General features: G+C 37.9%; 1 protein-coding gene across 1 annotated transcript in view; it reads right to left on the minus strand.

Annotated features, from left to right (window-relative positions):
• Nucleotides 1-1,982: 1,982 nt before the first annotated feature.
• PLEKHH2 (pleckstrin homology, MyTH4 and FERM domain containing H2) overlaps nt 1,983-21,617 on the minus strand; it is a 359,537-nt gene continuing 339,902 nt past the window's right edge. The window contains exon 30 of the mRNA XM_053712285.1: nt 1,983-2,490. Coding sequence (XP_053568260.1) covers nt 2,305-2,490 — 186 coding nt within the window. The 3' untranslated portion in view covers nt 1,983-2,304. The remainder of the gene's footprint in view (nt 2,491-21,617) is intronic.

Consider the following 21,617-nt stretch of genomic DNA (forward strand, 5'->3'; position numbering starts at 1 on the left):
ATAATAGAAATAAATAATATTTCTATGATTATAATAAAAAAAAATATATATATATATTTTGCAGAAACTCAAAATAGACAGCAATTAAATCAATTTAATGGCAATTTATTTTATATTTTTTTATATAACAATGTCAGTTATATAATATATAATATATCCTCCTTTAAAATATGCTATTTATATTAGTACTCTTAAAATACTTTATAGATTAAAAAATAGAAACCATCCTTCTATAACTAAAAATTAAAACCACCTTTACAAATTGTTTAAACACAATGTAGAGCAGTAATATGGTAAATATAGTTAAAATATTCAGACAGAAAAGTTATTTAGTTAATTAATAAATATGACTACTCAACATAAACTAAATGCTTGTTTACATATAACTCATCTTTTATTTTACAGGCAGTCAGTAAAGGTCATTTTTTGGTTGCGTCTAAAACAAGGTATTTTTAAGTTTATTATAGTTTTTCTTATTTAAATATATTCTTGGCCATAAAAAACATATTTCCAGCATTTGCAGAGATGCCTCTGTCTTGGAGCCATGGGTATTCTCCTTATCAGCCAATGGCTATTTGAAATGTCAATACTGGTTGAAAATAAACACGCATTATCAAAAATAACACCTTTAACCAAACCCTTTTTATGAAAAAATATTTAAACATACTTTTATATGTAATATATATAAATATATATAATGGCCCTTTGCTGTTTTCTGTTCTTATATATGATCACATTTAAAATTGTAAAAAAATTAAGGTATTAAGGTGCAGGCTATTTATAACAAGAAACACTCCTAGCAGCATATATTGATTTACATAAAAAATACAAATATATTATATATAGTAAATTAATGTAAAAAATATATAATTTCAATTAAAATATACTAAATTAAAACTAATACTTTTGAGCTTTAAAAATCTTTTCTCCATATCATATTTTAAAACTGAATATTTATATATATATATATATATATATATATATATATATATATATATATATATATATAACAACAACATTTTAAATTAGGCCTGTTTAGATTTGTTAATGAACTACACAATGAGTTATTATATATATATATATATATATATATATATATATACTTAATAATGCAATATAAATGTTGTTGAAATGCATTTTATTTTAATCACGCACAAAGGTTTTCTTAAATATGTTTGTGCACCTAAATTGTATTTTTTCAATAAATGTCTAATGTTCTACATGTCAAATATTTCAGTTATTTTCGAGAGTTTAAAGACTTAAAAAGTACAAAAATAAACTCTGATTTATTTACAAAACAATTTAGCTTTTGCCAAACCACTGCCTTAAAGTTTATTATCCCCCCCCCAACTTAAACCTCTGCCAATATGGCAGTAGAGATGCAATGTACAGCCTTTTAGTATCCTGTTTTAACACACCAATATACTGTATGTTGTATTTACCAATTGGCATATTGCTTTAACTCTAATGCCAGGGTGTTATGAGGGGGGTGAGTTTATTTATTTTTTTATCCTTTTCTTTGTGATAAATAAATATTTAAAGGGCAGTTTGTCAAAAATAAACTGTTGCATTGAAATAGATTTTTTTTACTATTGTCAAACATAAAATAATAAAAGTAAAAGTGTACATTTGCTAATATATATGACAACATGGTTATAGTTTGTTATAGCCACAGATATAAAACCACTATAAAATGCTTTTATAAAATGCAGTATTGTATTTCTACATACAGATCAATAAGTACCTTTATGTTTAGATGTTATGTCCATATAAAACCTTTTTGAGATTTATGAAGTGTTATTTGCACCGGCATATAATAAAATATAACTTTACAATCTAATGTTCCTATAATCCTATTTTATGTATATCTTGCCATTTTATGAAAGTAATATGTTTTGCTATAGTTCAATTGCTATTAAAAGCAGTTTTTGATTTTGCCTTTGCATCCCCTATAATAAACAATACAATCTAACAGTCAAAGCTTTCTTAACATGTTTTTTTTATAAAACACCATACACTATGTTTTCGTTCGACAATAATAACATTCATTTATATGATTAAAATGAACTGATTTTGTATGGCATAATGGAACAGAATATCCATGTGTTTCACGATAAACTGTTATAGAACTATGAAAAAGAATTGGCGTGCCCATCTAGCTGATGTATTGAAAGTTCCAGTTATGGTAATTTCACAACCTTATATATAACTTGAAAAGCACATCATAAGAGTTATATTGATATAATATTAATTGGTCTTGGCGCTAAATGTCCTTATGAAATAATTAAACACAATCTTTTGTGCCTACAACAGGGTTGGCCCTTTAGTCGGTCTGATGCCTGGCAAGAGGGTCTGACTGCTGATTTGTGTTGTCTTTGATTCCTCCTCTGGAGTGGTCAGAAGTGCCGGGGCAGAGAGATGATGGGCAGTTTTTTTTTGCTGTTGTGCTGCGTTAATATAACTAGCCATCAGCATAGTTATTTCCAGTATCTAAACAAATAAAAGAGAAAAAGAATATTCACATTTCACAGTACAAAAACAATAAATATTTACAGAGATGATTCAAATGGAATGGCAGATATTTTTTTTAAAGAGGCAAAATGCAGTTGATACAAAATGTATACTAGAGATGGCAATTAAAGTGATGGTAAACTCTCCCCTTTTTAAAATCAGATCCAGACAGTTAGTGCTATTTTAGATAGTGTTTAATTAATCAGATGTCAGAGAGCTAATGGTTTGAACTGTTGTCCAATCAGCGCTCTCCCTATATAGCACTTTTGTTGTAGCTAGAACACTGATTGGAGAACAATTCAAACCTTTAGCTCACAAAAAAATGTACTTTCTCCAACATTGGTGTGTCCGGTCCACGGCGTCATCCTTACTTGTGGGATATTCTCTTCCCCAACAGGAAATGGCAAAGAGTCCCAGCAAAGCTGGTCACATGATCCCTCCTAGGCTCCGCCCACCCCGTCATTCTCTTTGCCGTTGCACAGGCAACATCTCCACGGAGATGGTTAAGAGTTTTTTTGGTGTTTAAATGTAGTTTTTATTCTTCTATCAAGTGTTTGTTATTTTAAAATAGTGCTGGTATGTACTATTTACTCTGAAACAGAAAAGGATGAAGATTTCTGTTTGTAAGAGGAAGATGATTTTAGCAGACAGTAACTAAAATCGATTGCTGTTTCCACATAGGACTGTTGAGATGAAGTAACTTCAGTTGGGGGAAACAGTTAGCAGACTTTTCTGCTTAAGGTATGACTAGCCATATTTCTAACAAGACTGTGTAATGCTGGAAGGCTGTCATTTCCCCTCATGGGGACCGGTAAGCCATTTTCTTAGTAAAAAACAAACAGAATAAAGGGCTTATTATGGGCTAAAAAACTGTTAGACATTTTTATGGGCTAAATCGATTGCTTTATTTGTGCATATTATTCAAATTTAGGCTAACTATTGACATTTATAATCTTGGGGAACGTTTATAAAACTGCAGGCACTGTATTGGACACCTTTTTCAGTCAGGGGGCCTTTCTACTCATAGACTGAGCCTCATTTTCGCGCCATTAATGCGCAGTTGTTTTTTGAGAGCAGGGCATGCAGATGCATGTGTGAGGATCTAAGAATCTCTGAAAAAGCTTTTAGAAGGCGTCATTTGGTATCGTATTCCCATCAGGGCTTGGTTGGGTCTTAGCAAAGACTGTATCTGGTACTGTACTGTATCTGGTACTGTATAGGGGTTAAATTGAAAAACTGCTCCGGTTATTTTAAGGGTTAAAGCTCTGAAATTTGGTGTGCAATACTTTTAAGGCTTTAAGACACTGTGGTGAAAATTTGGTAATTTTTGAACAATTCCTTCATACTTTTTCACATATTCAGTAATAAAGTGTTTTCTGTTTGAAATTTAAAGTGACAGTAACGGTTTTATTTTAAAACGTTTTTTGTGCATTGTTGAAAAGTTTAAGCCTGTTTAACATGTCTGTACCTTCAGATAAGCTATGTTCTATATGTATGAAAGCCAATGTGTCTCCCCATTTAAATTTATGTGATAATTGTGCCATAGCGTCCAAACAAAGTAAGGACAGTACTGCCACAAATAATGATATTGCCCAAGATGATTCCTCAAATGAGGGGAGTAAACATGATACTACATCATCTCCTACTGTGTCTACACCAGTTTTGCCCATGCAGGAGGCCCCTAGTACATCTAGTGCGCCAATACTTATTACCATGCAACAATTAACGGCTGTAATGGATAACTCCATAGCAAATCTTTTATCCAAAATGCCTACTTATCAGAGAAAGCGCGATTGCTCTGTTTTAAACACTGAAGAGCAAGAGGACGCTGATGATAATTGTTCTGTCATACCCTCACACCAATCTGAAGGGGCCATGAGGGAGGTTTTGTCTGAGGGAGAAATTTCAGATTCAGGAAAAATTTCTCATCAAGCTGAACCTGATGTTGTGACATTTAAATTTAAATTAGAGCATCTCCGCGCACTGCTTAAGGAGGTATTATCTACTCTGGATGATTGTGACAATTTGGTCATTCCAGAGAAATTATGCAAGATGGACAGGTTCCTAGAGGTTCCGGTGCCCCCCGACGCTTTTCCTATACCCAAGCGGGTGGCGGACATAGTAAATAAAGAGTGGGAAAAGCCCGGCATACCTTTTGTTCCTCCCCCTATATTTAAGAAATTATTTCCGATGGTCGACCCCAGAAAGGACTTATGGCAGACAGTCCCCAAGGTCGAGGGGGCAGTTTCTACTCTAAACAAACGCACTACTATTCCTATCGAAGATAGTTGTGCTTTCAAAGATCATATGGATAAAAAATTGGAAAGTTTGCTTAAAAAATTTTTTGTACAGCAAGGCTACCTTCTACAACCAATTTCATGCATTGTTCCTGTCACTATGGCAGCGTGGTTCTGGTTCGAGGAACTAGAAAAGTCGCTCAGTAGAGAAACTCCATATGAGGAGGTTATGGACAGAGTTCACGCACTTAAATTGGCTAACTCTTTTATTTTAGATGCCGCTTTGCAATTAGCAAAATTAGCGGCGAAAAATTCAGGGTTTGCTATTGTGGCGCGCAGAGCGCTTTGGCTAAAGTCTTGGTCAGCGGATGTGTCATCCAAGACAAAATTACTTAACATTCCTTTCAAAGGTAAAACTTTATTTGGACCTGATTTGAAAGAGATTATTTCAGACATCACTGGGGGAAAGGGCCACGCCCTTCCACAGGATAGGTCTTTTAAGGCTAAAAATTAGCCTAATTTTCGTCCCTTTCGCAGAAATGGACCAGCCTCTAATTCTGCATCCTCTAAGCAAGAGGGTAATGCCTCACAACCCAAACCAGCCTGGAAACCAATGCAAGGCTGGAACAAGGGTAAGCAGGCCAAGAAGCCTGCCACTGCTAACAAGACAGCATGAAGGAGTAGCCCCCGATCCGGGACCGGATCTGGTGGGGGGCAGACTCTCTCTCTTTGCTCAGGCTTGGGCAAGAGATGTTCAGGATCCTTGGGCGCTAGAAATAGTTTCTCTAGGTTATCTCCTGGAATTCAAGGAACTACCCCCAAGGGGAAGGTTCCACAAGTCTCACTTATCCTCAAACCAAATAAAGAGACAGGCATTCTTACATTGTGTAGAAGACCTGTTAAAGATGGGAGTGATACACCCAGTTCCAATAAAGGAACAAGGAATGGGATTTTATTCCAATCTGTTCGTAGTTCCCAAAAAAGAGGGAACGTTCAGACCAATTTTGGATTTGAAGATCCTAAACAAATTTCTCAGGGTACCTTCGTTCAAAATGGAAACTATTCGAACGATTCTACCCACCATCCAGGAAAGTCAATTTATGACTACCGTGGATCTAAAGGATGCGTACCTACATATCCCTATCCACAAGGAACATCATCAGTTCCTAAGGTTCGCTTTTCTGGACAAACATTACCAGTTTGTGGCTCTTCCATTCGGATTAGCCACTGCTCCAAGGATTTTCACAAAGGTGCTAGGGTCCCTTCTAGCGGTTCTAAGACCAAGGGGCACTGCAGTAGTACCTTACTTGGACGACATTCTAATACAAGCGTCGTCCCTGTCAAAGGCAAAGGCTCATACGGACATCGTTCTAGCCTTTCTCACATCTCACGGATGGAAGGTGAACAAAGAAAAGAGTTCTCTGTCCCCGTCTACAAGAGTTCCCTTCTTGGGAACAATAATAGATTCCTTAGAAATGAGGATTTTTCTGACAGAGGTCAGAAAATCAAAACTTCTAAGCTCTTGTCAAGTGCTTCATTCTGTTCCTCGTCCTTCCATAGCGCAGTGCATGGAAGTAATAGGATTGATGGTTGCAACAATGGACATAGTTCCTTTTGCACGAATTCATCTAAGACCATTACAACTGTGCATGCTCAAACAGTGGAATGGGGATTATACAGACTTGTCTCCAATGATTCAAGTAGATCAAAAGACCAGAGATTCACTCCGTTGGTGGCTGACCCTGGACCATTTGTCCCAGGGAATGAGCTTCCGCAGGCCAGAGTGGGTCATTGTCACGACCGACGCCAGTCTAGTGGGCTGGGGTGCGGTCTGGGAATCCCTGAAAGCTCAGGGTCTATGGTCTCGGGAAGAGTCTCTTCTCCCGATAAACATTCTGGAACTGAGAGCGATATTCAATGCTCTCAGAGCTTGGCCTCAACTAGCAAAGGCCAAATTCATAAGGTTCCAATCAGACAACATGACGACTGTTGCTTATATCAATCATCAAGGGGGAACAAAGAGTTCCCTGGCGATGAAAGAAGTGACCAAAATAATTCAATGGGCGGAGGATCACTCCTGCCACTTGTCTGCGATCCACATCCCAGGAGTGGAAAATTGGGAAGCGGATTTTCTGAGTCGCCAGACATTTCATCCGGGGGAGTGGGAACTCCATCCGGAAATCTTTGCCCAAATAACTCAATTATGGGGCATTCCAGACATGGATCTGATGGCGTCTTGTCAGAACTTCAAGGTTCCTTGCTACGGGTCCAGATCCAGGGATCCCAGGGAGACCCTAGGAGACGCACTAGTAGCACCTTGGACTTTCAACCTAGCTTACGTATTCCCACCGTTTCCTCTCATTCCCAGGCTGGTAGCCAGGATCAATCAGGAGAGGGCCTCGGTGATCTTGATAGCTCCTGCATGGCCACGCAGGACTTGGTATGCAGACCTGGTGAATATGTCATCGGCTCCACCATGGAAGCTACCTTTGAGACAGGACCTTCTTGTTCAAGGTCCATTCGAACACCCAAATCTGGTCTCCCTCCAACTGACGGCTTGGAGATTGAACGCTTGATTCTATCAAAGCGTGGGTTTTCAGATTCGGTGATAGATACTCTGGTTCAGGCCAGAAAACCTGTAACTAGAAAAATTTACCATAAAATATGGAAAAAATATATCTGTTGGTGTGAATCCAAAGGATTCCCATGGAATAAGATAAAAATTCCTAAGATTCTTTCCTTTCTTCAAGAAGGTTTGGAGAAAGGATTATCTGCAAGTTCTCTAAAGGGACAGATCTCTGCTTTATCTGTCTTACTACACAAAAGACTGGCAGCTGTGCCAGATGTTCAAGCATTTGTTCAGGCTCTGGTTAGGATCAAGCCTGTTTACAGACCTTTGACTCCTCCCTGGAGTCTAAATCTAGTTCTTTCAGTTCTTCAAGGGGTTCCGTTTGAACCCTTACATTCCATAGATATTAAGTTACTATCTTGGAAAGTTTTGTTTTTGGTTGCAATTTCTTCTGCTAGAAGAGTTTCAGAGTTATCTGCTCTGCAGTGTTCTCCTCCTTATCTGGTGTTCCATGCAGATAAGGTGGTTTTGCGTACTAAGCCTGTTTTTCTTCCTAAAGTTGTTTCTAACAAAAATATTAACCAGGAGATAGTTGTACCTTCTTTGTGTCCGAATCCAGTTTCAAAGAAGGAACGTTTGTTACACAATTTGGACGTTGTCCGTGCTCTAAAGTTCTATTTAGAGGCTACTAAAGATTTCAGACAAACATCTTCCTTGTTTGTTGTTTATTCTGGTAAAAGAAGAGGTCAAAAAGCGACTTCTACCTCTCTTTCCTTTTGGCTTAAAAGCATTATCCGTTTGGCTTATGAGACTGCCGGACGGCAGCCTCCTGAAAGAATCACAGCTCACTCCACTAGGGCTGTGGCTTCCACATGGGCCTTCAAGAACGAGGCTTCTGTTGACCAGATATGTAAGGCAGCGACTTGGTCTTCACTGCACACTTTTGCCAAATTTTACAAATTTGATACTTTTGCTTCTCCGGAGGCTATTTTTGGGAGAAAGGTTTTGCAAGCTGTGGTGCCTTCCGTTTAGGTGACCTGATTTGCTCCCTCCCTTCATCCGTGTCCTAAAGCTTTGGTATTGGTTCCCACAAGTAAGGATGACGCTGTGGACCGGACACACCAATGTTGGAGAAAACAGAATTTATGCTTACCTGATAAATTACTTTCTCCAACGGTGTGTCCGGTCCACGGCCCGCCCTGGTTTTTTAATCAGGTCTGATGAATTATTTTCTCTAACTACAGTCACCACGGTATCATATGGTTTCTCCTATATATATTTCCTCCTGTCCGTCGGTCGAATGACTGGGGTGGGCGGAGCCTAGGAGGGATCATGTGACCAGCTTTGCTGGGACTCTTTGCCATTTCCTGTTGGGGAAGAGAATATCCCACAAGTAAGGATGACGCCGTGGACCGGACACACCGTTGGAGAAAGTAATTTATCAGGTAAGCATAAATTCTGTTTTTTTATATATATATATTTCTTTTATTGAGGTTTCAGAAATAATAACATGACTCAGGAAAAAAAAAGCACAAGTACATTTTTCACAACATAGAAAAGACAAATGCTCTTAACCCCATAAAGATGAGATGTAGGCAAAAATAATAAAATACCTCTCTTTTTATAGTTATATCACCCTCCTAGGATGGAAATAGGAGGGGAGTTAGTTTGGTCTATAGCCACTTTTGTGCTTAGTAATATAAAAAACAAAATGCAATATTCTTACATAGAAAAGACAAATACTCTTAACTTCAAAAAGATTATATTTAGGCAAAATAATGAAAACCTCTCTTTTTATAGTTATATCACCCTCCTAGGATATAAATAGGCCACTCTTGGACCTACCTGCCGCTGTAAAAAATGTTTTTATGGAGGGAAGTTAGTTTGGTCTATAGCCTTTTGTGGGCTTAGTAATATATAAAAAAAAAAACTAAATGATATATTCTTAGGGAATGTGACAGTAATATCTGATATAGTATACCTCTTTTCATAATGATAATGAGAACCTCAATAAAAGATATATATATATATAACAACACTTGTATAATGTAAATTATATTAGAATTATCTTTGGAATATTATAACTTAAACATAAACCAGAACCACCGAATATTAGCAGCAACAAAGGAACGGCAACAACAGGTAACAACAAAACCACAATGTAAAGTAGTTGACTAACACTAAAGGAAATAGATTAGGGGGCTAATGTGTCCCTCAAATTAATGAGGATAAGGATTAAATGTAGAGGTCAGACTAATTTGGCCCTTAGCGGTACCTTTGTAATGTCCTATTTACCTTTCTGATATACTATCAGTATATAAACCCATCTAGTGGGAAATGTTTGGTAGGTCCCTTTTTGGTGATTTCTATCTAACAAACTTAGCTAGTGATTTTATGAACATGAGGTGTCTACTTTATAATTCCCCAACAGTAACTGAAAGTATGGTTGCCATGTCCCTCTGGCCGCAAGAGACACAGCTACAGCTATCCCTACGTGCTCTAGGGGTGTTTATAGCGCTCACATGTAAAGATTTTGTTATTAGCTGGCACAACATATTAGGGTACTAAGTAAAGACCAGGAGGAGCAACTAGTATTCTCCAACATCAATAGAGTATAGTGCATGGGATCCTTTGTATTATAGATATCATATAGTAGGGTGTTAATATAATCTGATAACCTGCGTTAATATAATCTGATAACATAATACTCATTTCCTGATTGTGTCTTAATATGCAGTCAAAGAATATTACTAAGCAGTAAATGAACTGTAACAGATAGAGCAATAGAGTGTCATGTCTGCTTTAAACATGTCTATAGGAGACATATGTATAGTCAAGTAATTCTCTTCCTTAGGGCTGATATGAGTGTCAGTGTCATCAAGTGGTTATTATGTACCTCACTGCAGATATAATGTATGAAGTTTGCAAAAAAACAATCAATATATAATAGTGTAGCAACACAGAATAATAGCACAAAACTAGTTTCTTAATACTGTAAACAGGCTGAGTAATTTTCCAATTGTCAGACCTAACATCTTCATTAATAGATACTCATTTAGCTGTGATTAAAAAAACCTGCTCCTTACATCAGCTATTCCAGATCAAAAGGAGATAATACAATAAGTAGGTGCAGGCAACAAAAGTATGAAGCCTACATTCCAGACCATCCTATAATGTTCCCAAAAAGTTACTGATCTTAGGTGTGAGGTCAGTCTCAAGTCCTTTCAGTAACCAGTGTTCTGTGTAAGCTGGTGAATATTGGGGTAGCGCAAACTGAGAGAGAGAAATGCGATACAAACTGAGCATTAGAGAGGAATCCATTTAGGTGGTTGAATGTTATGGCAGTTTATGTCGATGTTACATGTTATAGTACCAGTGAAACTGCTGATGATTGTGTGCTGTAAAGAAAATTCAGCCTATTCCAGCTTTACACTGAACCTGTGCATTAGAACAACTACCTTTGGAAATGTGTGAGGCTATCAAGCATCAGAGACTTGGGACTTAGTTCAAATTTCGCTGTTCTCACCAGTTTGCTACTATCGACATATAGAGGCCTATTTATCATGCCGTCAACCGCAAATACGCTGGAATTCCACAGCGTAATTGTGGCGAGCCTGATTCGCCCTATTTATCAAAGCCTACAGACCGGCAAAAGTTGAAATTTGTGACGTAACATACGATCTGCCAGTCTCAGTCCGACACAGATCGATGCTTACGTCATTACAGATGTTCCGAATACAAATTCGGCACTATCTGACACCTTTTGCAAGTTATCAAACTTCTAACAGGTACTCTAGCCACTATTCTGGCCCAGCGTACCTGGTTTTCAATCCGCCACTCTGGAGGCCGCGGATGCCATAGGAATCAATGGGAGTCTGAAAGCAGCGAAAGCTCATGTTCGCTGCTGCCCAATATCCCATTGATTTCTATGGTAGAATAAAAGTTACGTTTACACCTAACACCCTAACATAACCCCAAGTCTAAACACCCCTAATCTGCCGCCCCCGACATTGCCGCCACCTACATAATGTTAATAACCCCAATCCCGCTGCTCCCAGACCCCGCCGCCACTAAATAAAGTTATTAACCCCTATCCCGCAGCTCCCGGACCCCTCCGCCACTAAATAAAGTTATTAACCCCTATCCTGCCGTTCCCCGACACCGCCGCAACCTACATAATGTTATTAACCCCTATTCCACCAATAGGATTGGGCTCGCATTCTATTGGCTATTCCAATCAGCCAATAGAATGCAAGCTCAATCCTATTGGCTGATTGGATCAGCAAATAGGATGAAAGCTTAATCCTATTGGCTGATTGCAACAGCCAATAGGATTTTTTCCACCTTAATTCCTATTGGCTGATAGAATTCTATCAGCCAATCGGAATGTAAGGGACGCCATCTTGGATGACATCATTTAAAGGGAAACTTCATTGTTCAGAAGACGTCGGAAAAAGAGGATGCTCTGCGCCGGATGTCTTGAAGATGGAGCCGCTCCGCACCGGATGGATGAAGATAGAAGATGCCGTCTGGATGAAGACTTCTGCCCGGTTAGATGAAGACTTCGGCCAGCTTGGATGAAGACTTCTGCCGGCTTCGCTGAGGACTTCTGCCGCTTTGTTGAGGATGGATGTTGGGTCTTCAAAAACTGTAAGTGGATCTTCGGGGGTTAGTGTTAGGTTTTTTTAAGGGTTTATTGGGTGGGTTTTAATTTTAGATTAGGGGTTTGGGCTGAAAAAGAGCTAAATGCCCTTTTAAGGGCAATGCCCATACAAATGCCCTTTTCAGGGCAATGGGGAGCTTAGGCTTTTTAGACAGGATTTTATTTGGGGGTTCGGTTGTGTGGGTGGTGGGTTTAACTGTTGGGGGGTGTTTGTGTTTTATTTTACAGGTAAAAGAGCTGATTTCTTTGGGGCAATGCCCCGCAAAAGGCCCTTTTAAGGGCCATTGGTAGGTTATTTTAGGCTAGAGTTTTTTTTTATTTTGGGGGGGCTTTTTTATTTTCATAGGGCTATTAGATTAGGTGTAATTAGTTTAAATATTTGATCATTTATTTTTTATTTTGTGTAATTTAGTGTTTATTATTTTGTGTAACTTAGTGTTTTTTATTTTGTGTAACTTAGTTGTTATTTTTTGTAACTTAGTAATTTTTTATTGTAGATTTAAATAATTTGAGTAGGGTTAGGTTTTTAAATATGTAATATAGTTAATTTAATTTGTAGTTTAATGTAATTTTAGTATAACAGGGTAGGTTAATTAATAGTTTAATATAATTTTTGTATAATAGTTAGGGTAGATTAATTAACAGTTTAATATAGTTTAATGTATTTTTAGTATAATAGTTAGGGTAAGCTAATTAGTAGTTTAATATAGTTTATTTTAATTCTAAAGGTAAGTTTAAATTTATTATAAGATAGGGATGAGTTAATATTTAATGTAAAGTTAGCGGGTTGTTAGGTTTAGGGGTTAATAGCTTAATTTAGTTTATGGCGATGTGGGGGGCTGTCGGTTTAGGGGTTAATAGGTTTAGTAAGTGATAGTGATGTGGGAGGCCAGGGGTTTAGGGGTTAATACATTTATTTAGTGGCGGCGGGATAGGGGGTTAATAACTTTATTTAGGTTGCAGTGGGGTCCGGGATTGGCGGGATAGGGGTTAATAACTTTATTTAGTTGCGGTTGGCTCCAGGAGTGGCGGGATATTGGTTAATAACTTTATTTAGTTGCGGCGGGGTCCGGGAGTGGGGGATAGGGGTTAATAACTTTATTTAGTTTCGGCAGGGTCTGGGAGTGGCGGGATAGGGGTTAATAACTTTATTTAGTTGCGGCAGGGTCCGAGAGTGGCGGAATAGGGGTTAATAACTTTATTTAGTTGTGGCAGGGTCAGAGAGTAGCAGGATAGGGGTTAATAACTTTATTTAGTTGCGGTGGGCTCCGGGAGTGGCAGGATAGGGGTTAATAACTTTATTTAGTTGTGGCGGGGTCCGGGAGCGGCGGAATAGGGGTTAATAACTTTATTTAGGTTGCGGCGGGGTCTGGGAGTGGCGGGATAGGGGTTAAACATTTTAGTATAGTGGCAGTGTTTAGTGACAGGGTATAAATAAAGTTGGGAAAAAGCCAAATCGATGACTGCTAGTTAACAACAGTCCGCTGCTCATCGTCCCATACTTGGTGCTTGGCTTTTTGACAGCTTTTTTTATAAATATGGAGAGCGTATTGAGGTCCGCGGCCACAATGTTAGGCAAGCGTATTGGTCCCGGCGAATGCAGCACAGTTGACAGCTTGATAAGTAGGCCTCATAGTCTCTGCAGCTCAAGAAGAAGTTGCCGATCCTTTAAGACCTCATTTTTGTAGATCCTCACAATTCTATGGCACTGTGATGGGTCTTTTCCAGGGTTATCTCTGACTCTTTTGAGCTCATCTTGCTCATGATCAGCCGACCATGCTCTATCTCCTGGGAATATAAACTGTCTCCGCTATACACAAGGCATGGCCTGCTGTTACCAAGTGCCTATGATCATCTGGGCATACCAGCAGCTGCAAAAGTGGAACTTTCCTGAAGGGTACTCAACGCCATTTCTTAGCAGTTATGTAAGCCGGTTCCGTTAGTGTAAGTAAGGGCGCATCAGATGGTAAATTTGCAGCATCCAGATCAAGAGCCGTTTTCTCTTTTGGCTCGCAACTAGTTGCAGCCGGTTGTTTGGGGTCCTGGTATATGGAGGCTAAAATTGCGCCAAGGTCGCTTCTGAAATCTTGAAAGTATATAGATAACTGTTCCGCTGGTTACCTGGATAGGCATTGTGTAGGTAGGTTGAGTGATGGTCTGTTTAGAGGTTATAGTTCTGCAGCACAAATGGCTGTATGACCTGAGCTATCAGGGAAATAAAGGAGGGCAGATGAAGATCCAGGCCGTTATCAGGCCTCCGTTGCATACTTCATCTTTTTTGGTCTGCCGGGCATAGATTTTACACCAGAGTTATACTCTTCTGTTCTGCAGGGCTTGCTTTATAACTTTTCATTGAAGAAGAGTTTGGATTGTAGAGTTAGTGAGGGATAAACAACGGATTTATCTGTCCCAGTAGTCAGCCGAATTCAAAAGGCAGCCATCTTGGTCGATGGTGGGACACGTCCCCCCCCCCCCCCCAAAAAAATGTACTTTTTAAGTGGGCAGTGGAGCACAAGGACTTTTAATTCCATATCTACATTAAAAAGTAAGTTATAGCGCAACTGAATAACAACTGATGAATTAAAGTACATCTAATATATCACTAACATTCCAGATCTGATTTAAAAAAAGGGGAGAGTTTACTATCACTTTAATTATATGGAAATAAAATAACTGACTCTTATCCTTATTAAGTGATTTCAAGTAATGCAAAAAGTAGTTTTATCTTTAAAAAAATCCTCCAACTTTAAAAAGGGACTCTTTTGTCCTGGGTACTCTTTTATACCCATTTGTCAAATACGAACCGGAAGTAATCGTACAGTGTTTCCTGTTTCGTTACATATAAATAATGTTAACTAAACTCCATATTTTCGAATAACCCTTATCAAAAAAATATAGTTTTTCGAGTTTGACTCACTTAGGTTTATGCCTAAAATATGTGTTTCTAATTAAGGCTTTCTTTTTACTTCGGAAGTTACTTCCGGTCTATCCTGTTCAATGACTTCCGGTCTGTACTTACAAGGATCGCATATATACTTTCATTACAGATCTGTTTACTGATCCTAAACTCATACCAACTATTCAGAACCTTTGTGACATGATGTAAACCAATGTGTGTTTAATCATATGAGGATCGATCTTTATGCGATTTCGTCTATAGGAAATGGGTGTGTGCGTGCACATTGATCCTATTGGGTGATTTTCCCGTATGATAATTGGGTAGTGGGGGGAAAGGGTATGTCCCTATTGGTGTATTTCAGGGGGTGTGATGTTATAGCTTTGTTCGTTTCCTAGGTAACAAAGAATACATCGTAAAGCGAATCAGACATAAAGGGAAAACTGAGAGTTTTGTGCCCATAATAACAACTTTCAGAATTAGTCTAATATTTCTATCTATCGTATTCCTATAAGAGGATTAATTAGTATCTGTATTGCTAATATAGGAAATATATTCATAAGAGGATTTTTATGGCTACTCGCCACTGTTTAGTCCATATTTCTCTTAAAGGTAAAGTGCGTTCCGAGAGGAGGAGTTATAATTAATACATCTACGTGTCTGTACTTGTCCTATCAAATACTGCTGATGTATTTGAATTAGCTTATCTTAAAAGGGTGGCTTCACCAAATTTGAGTGTCTGTGTTGGTTGTCATATACTCCAAATATGTCATGTTCTCTTCAGAGAATAGCTCAGTTATTTGCGGGGAATCTTTTATATTAAAGCTTTTTAGTCTGTTTAATTCCTTGCAGGATTAACCCCATGTTCTCATACAGCTGTATGTGCACAAGTATAACTAAATCTACGTTTATCGGATGTTCCTATCATACGCTGTTTATATAGTTAATAAGCTCAATCTATATCAAATTTGGGTTCTGTGATTTCATTATCATTTGCTCTATGTGTATTATATTTTTCTCAGAAAATGACTGTGTATTGTGCAGGATACATATTATATTAGAACTTTTTGGACCGAGGTTAGTTTGATCCCTAACAAGATTAACCCATAATTCCATGTAGCTGCATGTAAATATGTACTTATTTGCTGACTTCATAAGAGGGGGAATTTGTCAGGTGGGGACTAATGTTTTTACATCTATATAAAGATGCTCATCTTACTCCGCTGAGATGATGTATTTGTTAGATGAGATTTCTAGATCTTATCAATTCTTAATATAGCGAATGTTTATTATCTTGAAATAAGGGAAACAACTTCCTAGATGTTGAATAGATAATCATATCCTCACACTTTTTTTAAAAAAAGGTTTCAGATATGGTAGTAATGTCAAATGTCTATTTTTTAAAAAGGTTTCAGATATGGTAGTAATCATTAGTTGATACTCGGAGGGCTAAGGGAGAGGATGTCAATTGTCTATTTCAATAAACTGGACTAGGAGATCAATATTGCATATGATCCAATCTGTATTACCAAGAGATAGAGAGAAGATGTCAAATGTCTATTTCAATAAACTGGACCAGGAAAACAATATTACAAATGATCAAATCTGTATTACATTTGATCATACCAAGAGATAGAGAGGATAGTGTGAACAATTATTCATAATATCAGGAGATAGAGAGAGAAGAGTATGGACAATTCTTCATAATAGATTTTTCTTTCTTCCCACGTGAGGCTGTATTATTTTGCACGGAAGTGCGCCAGATTGGTATTTTATATAGCATATAATGGTTTTATTACAGACCTGTACTTATAATTCCCATTGGTTCTTTAAAAGGTCAACAAATGGGAAAGGTCCTCTTTATTGTTAAGACCCTTTGGGTGCAGACAATCCATTTGGATTCATTAGTTAATAGTTGTTTTTCGAAGTTGCCACCTCTCCAATTTTTGGCTACTTTTTGGATTCCTATGTATCTTAATGTATTGGTGTTTCCATGATGCTGGGTCGCGAAATGTTGGTATAGTGGAGTGTCCGTGTTTCTTTTTTCAATCATCAACAGGTGTTCCCGGATTCTATCTCTAAGGGTCCTGGACGTCTGCCCTATGTATTGCAGTCCACATGGGCATTGCAGTAGGTAGATCACTCCTCTATCCTTACATCTTATCAGATCTTGAATTTTAAATTCCTCCTTGGTATTATAGGAGTTGAATTTAGTTGTTTTCGTCCCACACTTACAGGCTTTGCATGTGTGGCAAGGGAAGAATCCTTTCACCTTCTTTCCAAACACATCCACTATTCCTCCAGATGTTTTCTTTTGGAGGCTGGGTGCCAGTCTTGTCTTTAGATTTTTCGTTTTTCTATATACGAATCTTGGGTTCTCTGGCAATTTATTTCCTAGGACTTCATCGTCCTTAAGCAGCACCCAGTGTTTCCGGAATATATTCTCTATAATGTGTTTATTCTCACTATATTCCGTTATCATTGCTATATTGAAGTCATCTCTATAGGGTTTATCCTTCACCTTGTCTCTGTATTTAGTAAGTTCTTTTCTTTCTATTTTCCTTACTTCGTTGATTTTCTCATCCAGCATTTTCTCGTCATAGCCTCTCTCTATAAATTTCTCCTTTATTGTTGAAGCTTGTTCTTCCCACTTGGAGGGGTCGGAGCAGTTCTTTCTCATCCGTAACATCTGTCCCTTTGGGATATTGTACTTCCATCTACCGAGGTGGCAGCTCTCTTTGTGGACATAATTATTACTGTCCACTTCCTTAAAGTGGGTTGATGTTTCCAATTTTCCACATTTCGCCTCTATTCTCAAATCCAGGAATGTCAAAGCCGTTTGGCTGCATTCATATGTGAACTTTAAGTTCATATCGTTCTTGTTCATGATTTCGATGGTATACACCAGATCTTCCATGGTGCCCTTCCAGATTAGAATGATGTCATCTATATACCGCCTGTAAAGGACCAGGTCCGCGCCCGCTGGACAGGAGTCCCAGAATATTTGCTCCCATTTTCCCATATATATAAAAAAAATCCTCCAACTTTAAAAAGGGACATTAATCACTAAATACATTTTATATACCTCACTCTAATTATGTACTAGGTTTTATATTGAGCTTTGATTCAATCGCATCAGGTCTGTACTGCAGTGAAACCTAAGTTTACGCATGGTGGTGTATATGGCTAGAGGGAGGTCGCGGGAAGCAATAATATGTTTAGATGATTGTAGTGTTTAATGTACAAAAAAGATATAAGAAAGCAGAAAAAGAAGATATGGACATAGTAAGGAAAAACAATAGAAGAATTTACATTTTTAGAAAAAATAATTAGTACTGGTTCTATTTATTTTACTTTGTCTAACTGTACTATGTTGATAGGTAGTGTTGATGTTGATATAATAACTAGTTGGTAGATACTATGGGCCAGATTTCACAAAGTCCGGCAGACAGGGGCGTACATGTTCGCTGGTGTATGCCCAGCATTGTGTCCCCATATTTATCATTGCACACTACGGCTAGTGTGCAATGCCACAAATTAGAACTTACAAGGGAGGCAAAGAAGCCCACACTTAAGCAAAGACTACATATATAGCACTCAGGGGGGTTAATAAAAATATAATTTATCCAGAGAGGGTCATTGGACAGAAGTGTCAGACACTTGGAGATAATAATGTAGAGTCATGGATGGATTACAACTAGTGAATATTTAAATTACATTATTATCTCCAAGTGTCTGACACTTCTGTCCAATGACCCTCTCTGGATAAATTATATTTTTATTAACCCCACTGAGTGCTATATATGTAGTCTTTGTTTAAGTGTGGGCTTTTTTGCCTCCCTTGTAAGTTTTAATAAATGTACTTTACTACATAGCACCACATTATCCCATTATCTAATATAGTAGTGACACAGTTCACTTACTATATTGGGTTATACAGGGGTGAATTATACTCTTATTAGTAGTGCCATTTGCTTCTCGTTTTTGCTTTTACAAGTGTGCAATGCCACCTCTGCAAACACACAGTCAATCGCGTGAGCGCGGGCTGTCAATCTTGCTGGTCGGAAAAGTCCAGGGGGATCGAAAATATCCCACATAACAGTTGGTGAAGTGGGTTAAGAAGCAGCGGTCTGATGCTGCTTCTTAAATCTCAGCTGCAAGTTTGCTCATTCGAGCCTGAAGCCAGTAGTTTTAATATAATCTGGCCCTATGTGCAAAACAGGATCCTCTGCACACAGTTAAAAGAAACAGCTCAATAAAAAATTCAAAGCTTTATTCCAAACACATTAAAACCATGTACACATATCCAAAAACAGAAAGGGGTCCCCAAAAAACAAGTAATACAAGTACAAAAGAGGTCCATGCCCTTATCACATCAGACGCGTTTCATGCTCCAAGGCACTTGTTCACTGAAACTAGGAAGTGGTAAAACTAGGCTATTTAAGCCATACATAATTTAAAAAAAATGTTTTAACCCCTTGGTAACTATACTACAATAGAACACCAATATAAATAATTATAACAAAGAAAATGAAAAGCATTTAATATGCTCATATTTAACACATGATAATCAATATGAAATTAATATCTACATACAAATGAATACATTTTCATCTTTTCTCCTTATTTACTGAGGTTGTCTCTTCAGTTGTTAAAATCATCTGTATCATTTTTCTATCTTACAATATTTACTGAGGTTGTCTCTTCATTTATTAAACTGATCTGAATCATTTTTTCTCACAATATTTACTGAGGTTGTCTCTTCAGTTGTTAAACTGCTGTAACATTTTTTTCACAATATTTACTGAGGTTGTCTCTTTAGTTGTTAAACTGATCTGAATTTTTTATCACACTATTTACTGAGGTTGTCTCTTCAGTTGTTAAACTGCCCTGTATCATTTTCCCCTCACAATATTTACTGAGGTTGTCTCTTCAATTGCTAAACTGTTCTGTATTATTTTTTCCTGACAATATTTACTGAGGTTGTCTCTTTAGTTGTTAAACTGCTCTGTATATTTTTTTTCACACAATATTTCTTTCCTAAGATATGGTGAGTCCACAACATCATCAATTACTAGTGGGAATATCACTCCTGGCCAGCAGGAGGAGGCAAAGAGCACCACAGCAAAGCTGTTAAGTATCACTCCTCTACCCATATCCCCCAGTCATTCTTTTTCCCTTTGTCAATAGAGGAGGTGAAGTTTGGTGTCTGAAGAAATGAATTTCCTTTTTTGGATATTTTTCCCTGCAAGCAAGGATTTGAGGTTTAGCTGTGTCCATGTCAATCTCTGCAGCAGAGTAGTGGTGGCTTTTAAGCAGTTAGTAAGTTATAAGGTTGTGCTTACTGTGTTTCCTAACATATTGCTGCCCTAGGTATAGAAACTCCTCTCTAAGGAGTATGTGTCCTTTCACTCCTTGTGAGTTGTCTTCCTGCCGGACAGCTAGATTGCAAATAAGTGCTTTTTGTCTTCTAGGTATTGGAGACTTTGCACTTTAAAGAATGCATTTATTTATACTCTGCAGTTTTAAATAATAGGCTATAGTAATCCTTTAAATAGGATTCATTAGGCAGTGAACAGGCAGTATGTGGGGACCGGGGGTTAATTTTTCCTTATGTGGGGAATATTTCTCTATGTGGCTCTTTTTATTTTTCACTTGGCTTTAAGTGTCTTATTAGGGGCAGAGTCCTGTTTAAGGCAGGAATCAGAGGCGTAACTAGAAACCACAGGGCCCAGGTGCAAGAATCTAAGGTTTATTTTTATTTTTTAGGCTGTGTTTTATTGTAACGCTTTTTAGGACTCTCTTAAAGTGATAGTAGTCCTTTCTTCAAAATGTATTTTTCTTTTATTTTTGTGGTCTAACTTTTCTAAGCTATGGATATTGATAATGATAATATTGCTTTTAATAAATGCTTATTATGTCTATAGGCACAAATTGTTTCTCCTTTGCAATTTTGTAAAACTTGTTTAGCTAGAATGCTTCAATGTAAAAAAAAAATATTGCTTTACGAGCCTAATGTCTCTCAGGATGATGCTGTTCAGGCAATGCCACAGCTTTCTCCTGCAACGTCCCAAGCCTCTATGGCGTCACATGCAGTGACCTGCGGTTCCTCACGACCTCCTGGTGGAGTATATTTGCCTGCAGATTTTGCAGCACAGATATCTTCTGCAGTATCTGCAGCAATATCTGCTTTTCCTATATTGGGAGAACGCAAGAGGAAAACTAAACATTTAAAATATAGTAAGGTGCTTGTAGGGAAATAGCAGGACCAGCACACACCTTTGGGAAATATCCAGTATAGCTTACATCAAATAGACTTAGGTACACACCTGGAGGACCTCCCTTTCCAGGGTCCTGGTATATCTAGTAAAAATGGAACACTCAGGTGGCACACAATAAGAAGCGACAGTGTCTTTATTGAGCAACATTTCGGGGCTCCTGCCCCTTTATCAAGCTAACAAAAAATAAGACATGTCAAACATTTATACAGAAATGTTGCTCAATAAAGGCACTGTTGCTTCTTATTGTATGCCACCTGAGTGTTCCATGTCTACTAGATATACCAGGACCCTGGAAAGAGAGGTCCTCCAGGTGTGCACCTAAGTCTATTTGATGTAAGCTATACGGGATATTTCCCAAAGGTGTGTACAAGTCCTGCTATTTCCCTATAAGTATTGCACCCTTTCAAGGAATACAGCACCACGAAACATAATTGAGGAGTTTTCTTTTGTTTGCAACAGC

This window comes from Bombina bombina, chromosome 4, assembly GCF_027579735.1.
Source record: "Bombina bombina isolate aBomBom1 chromosome 4, aBomBom1.pri, whole genome shotgun sequence".
Classification (NCBI taxonomy): Eukaryota; Metazoa; Chordata; class Amphibia; order Anura; family Bombinatoridae; genus Bombina; species Bombina bombina.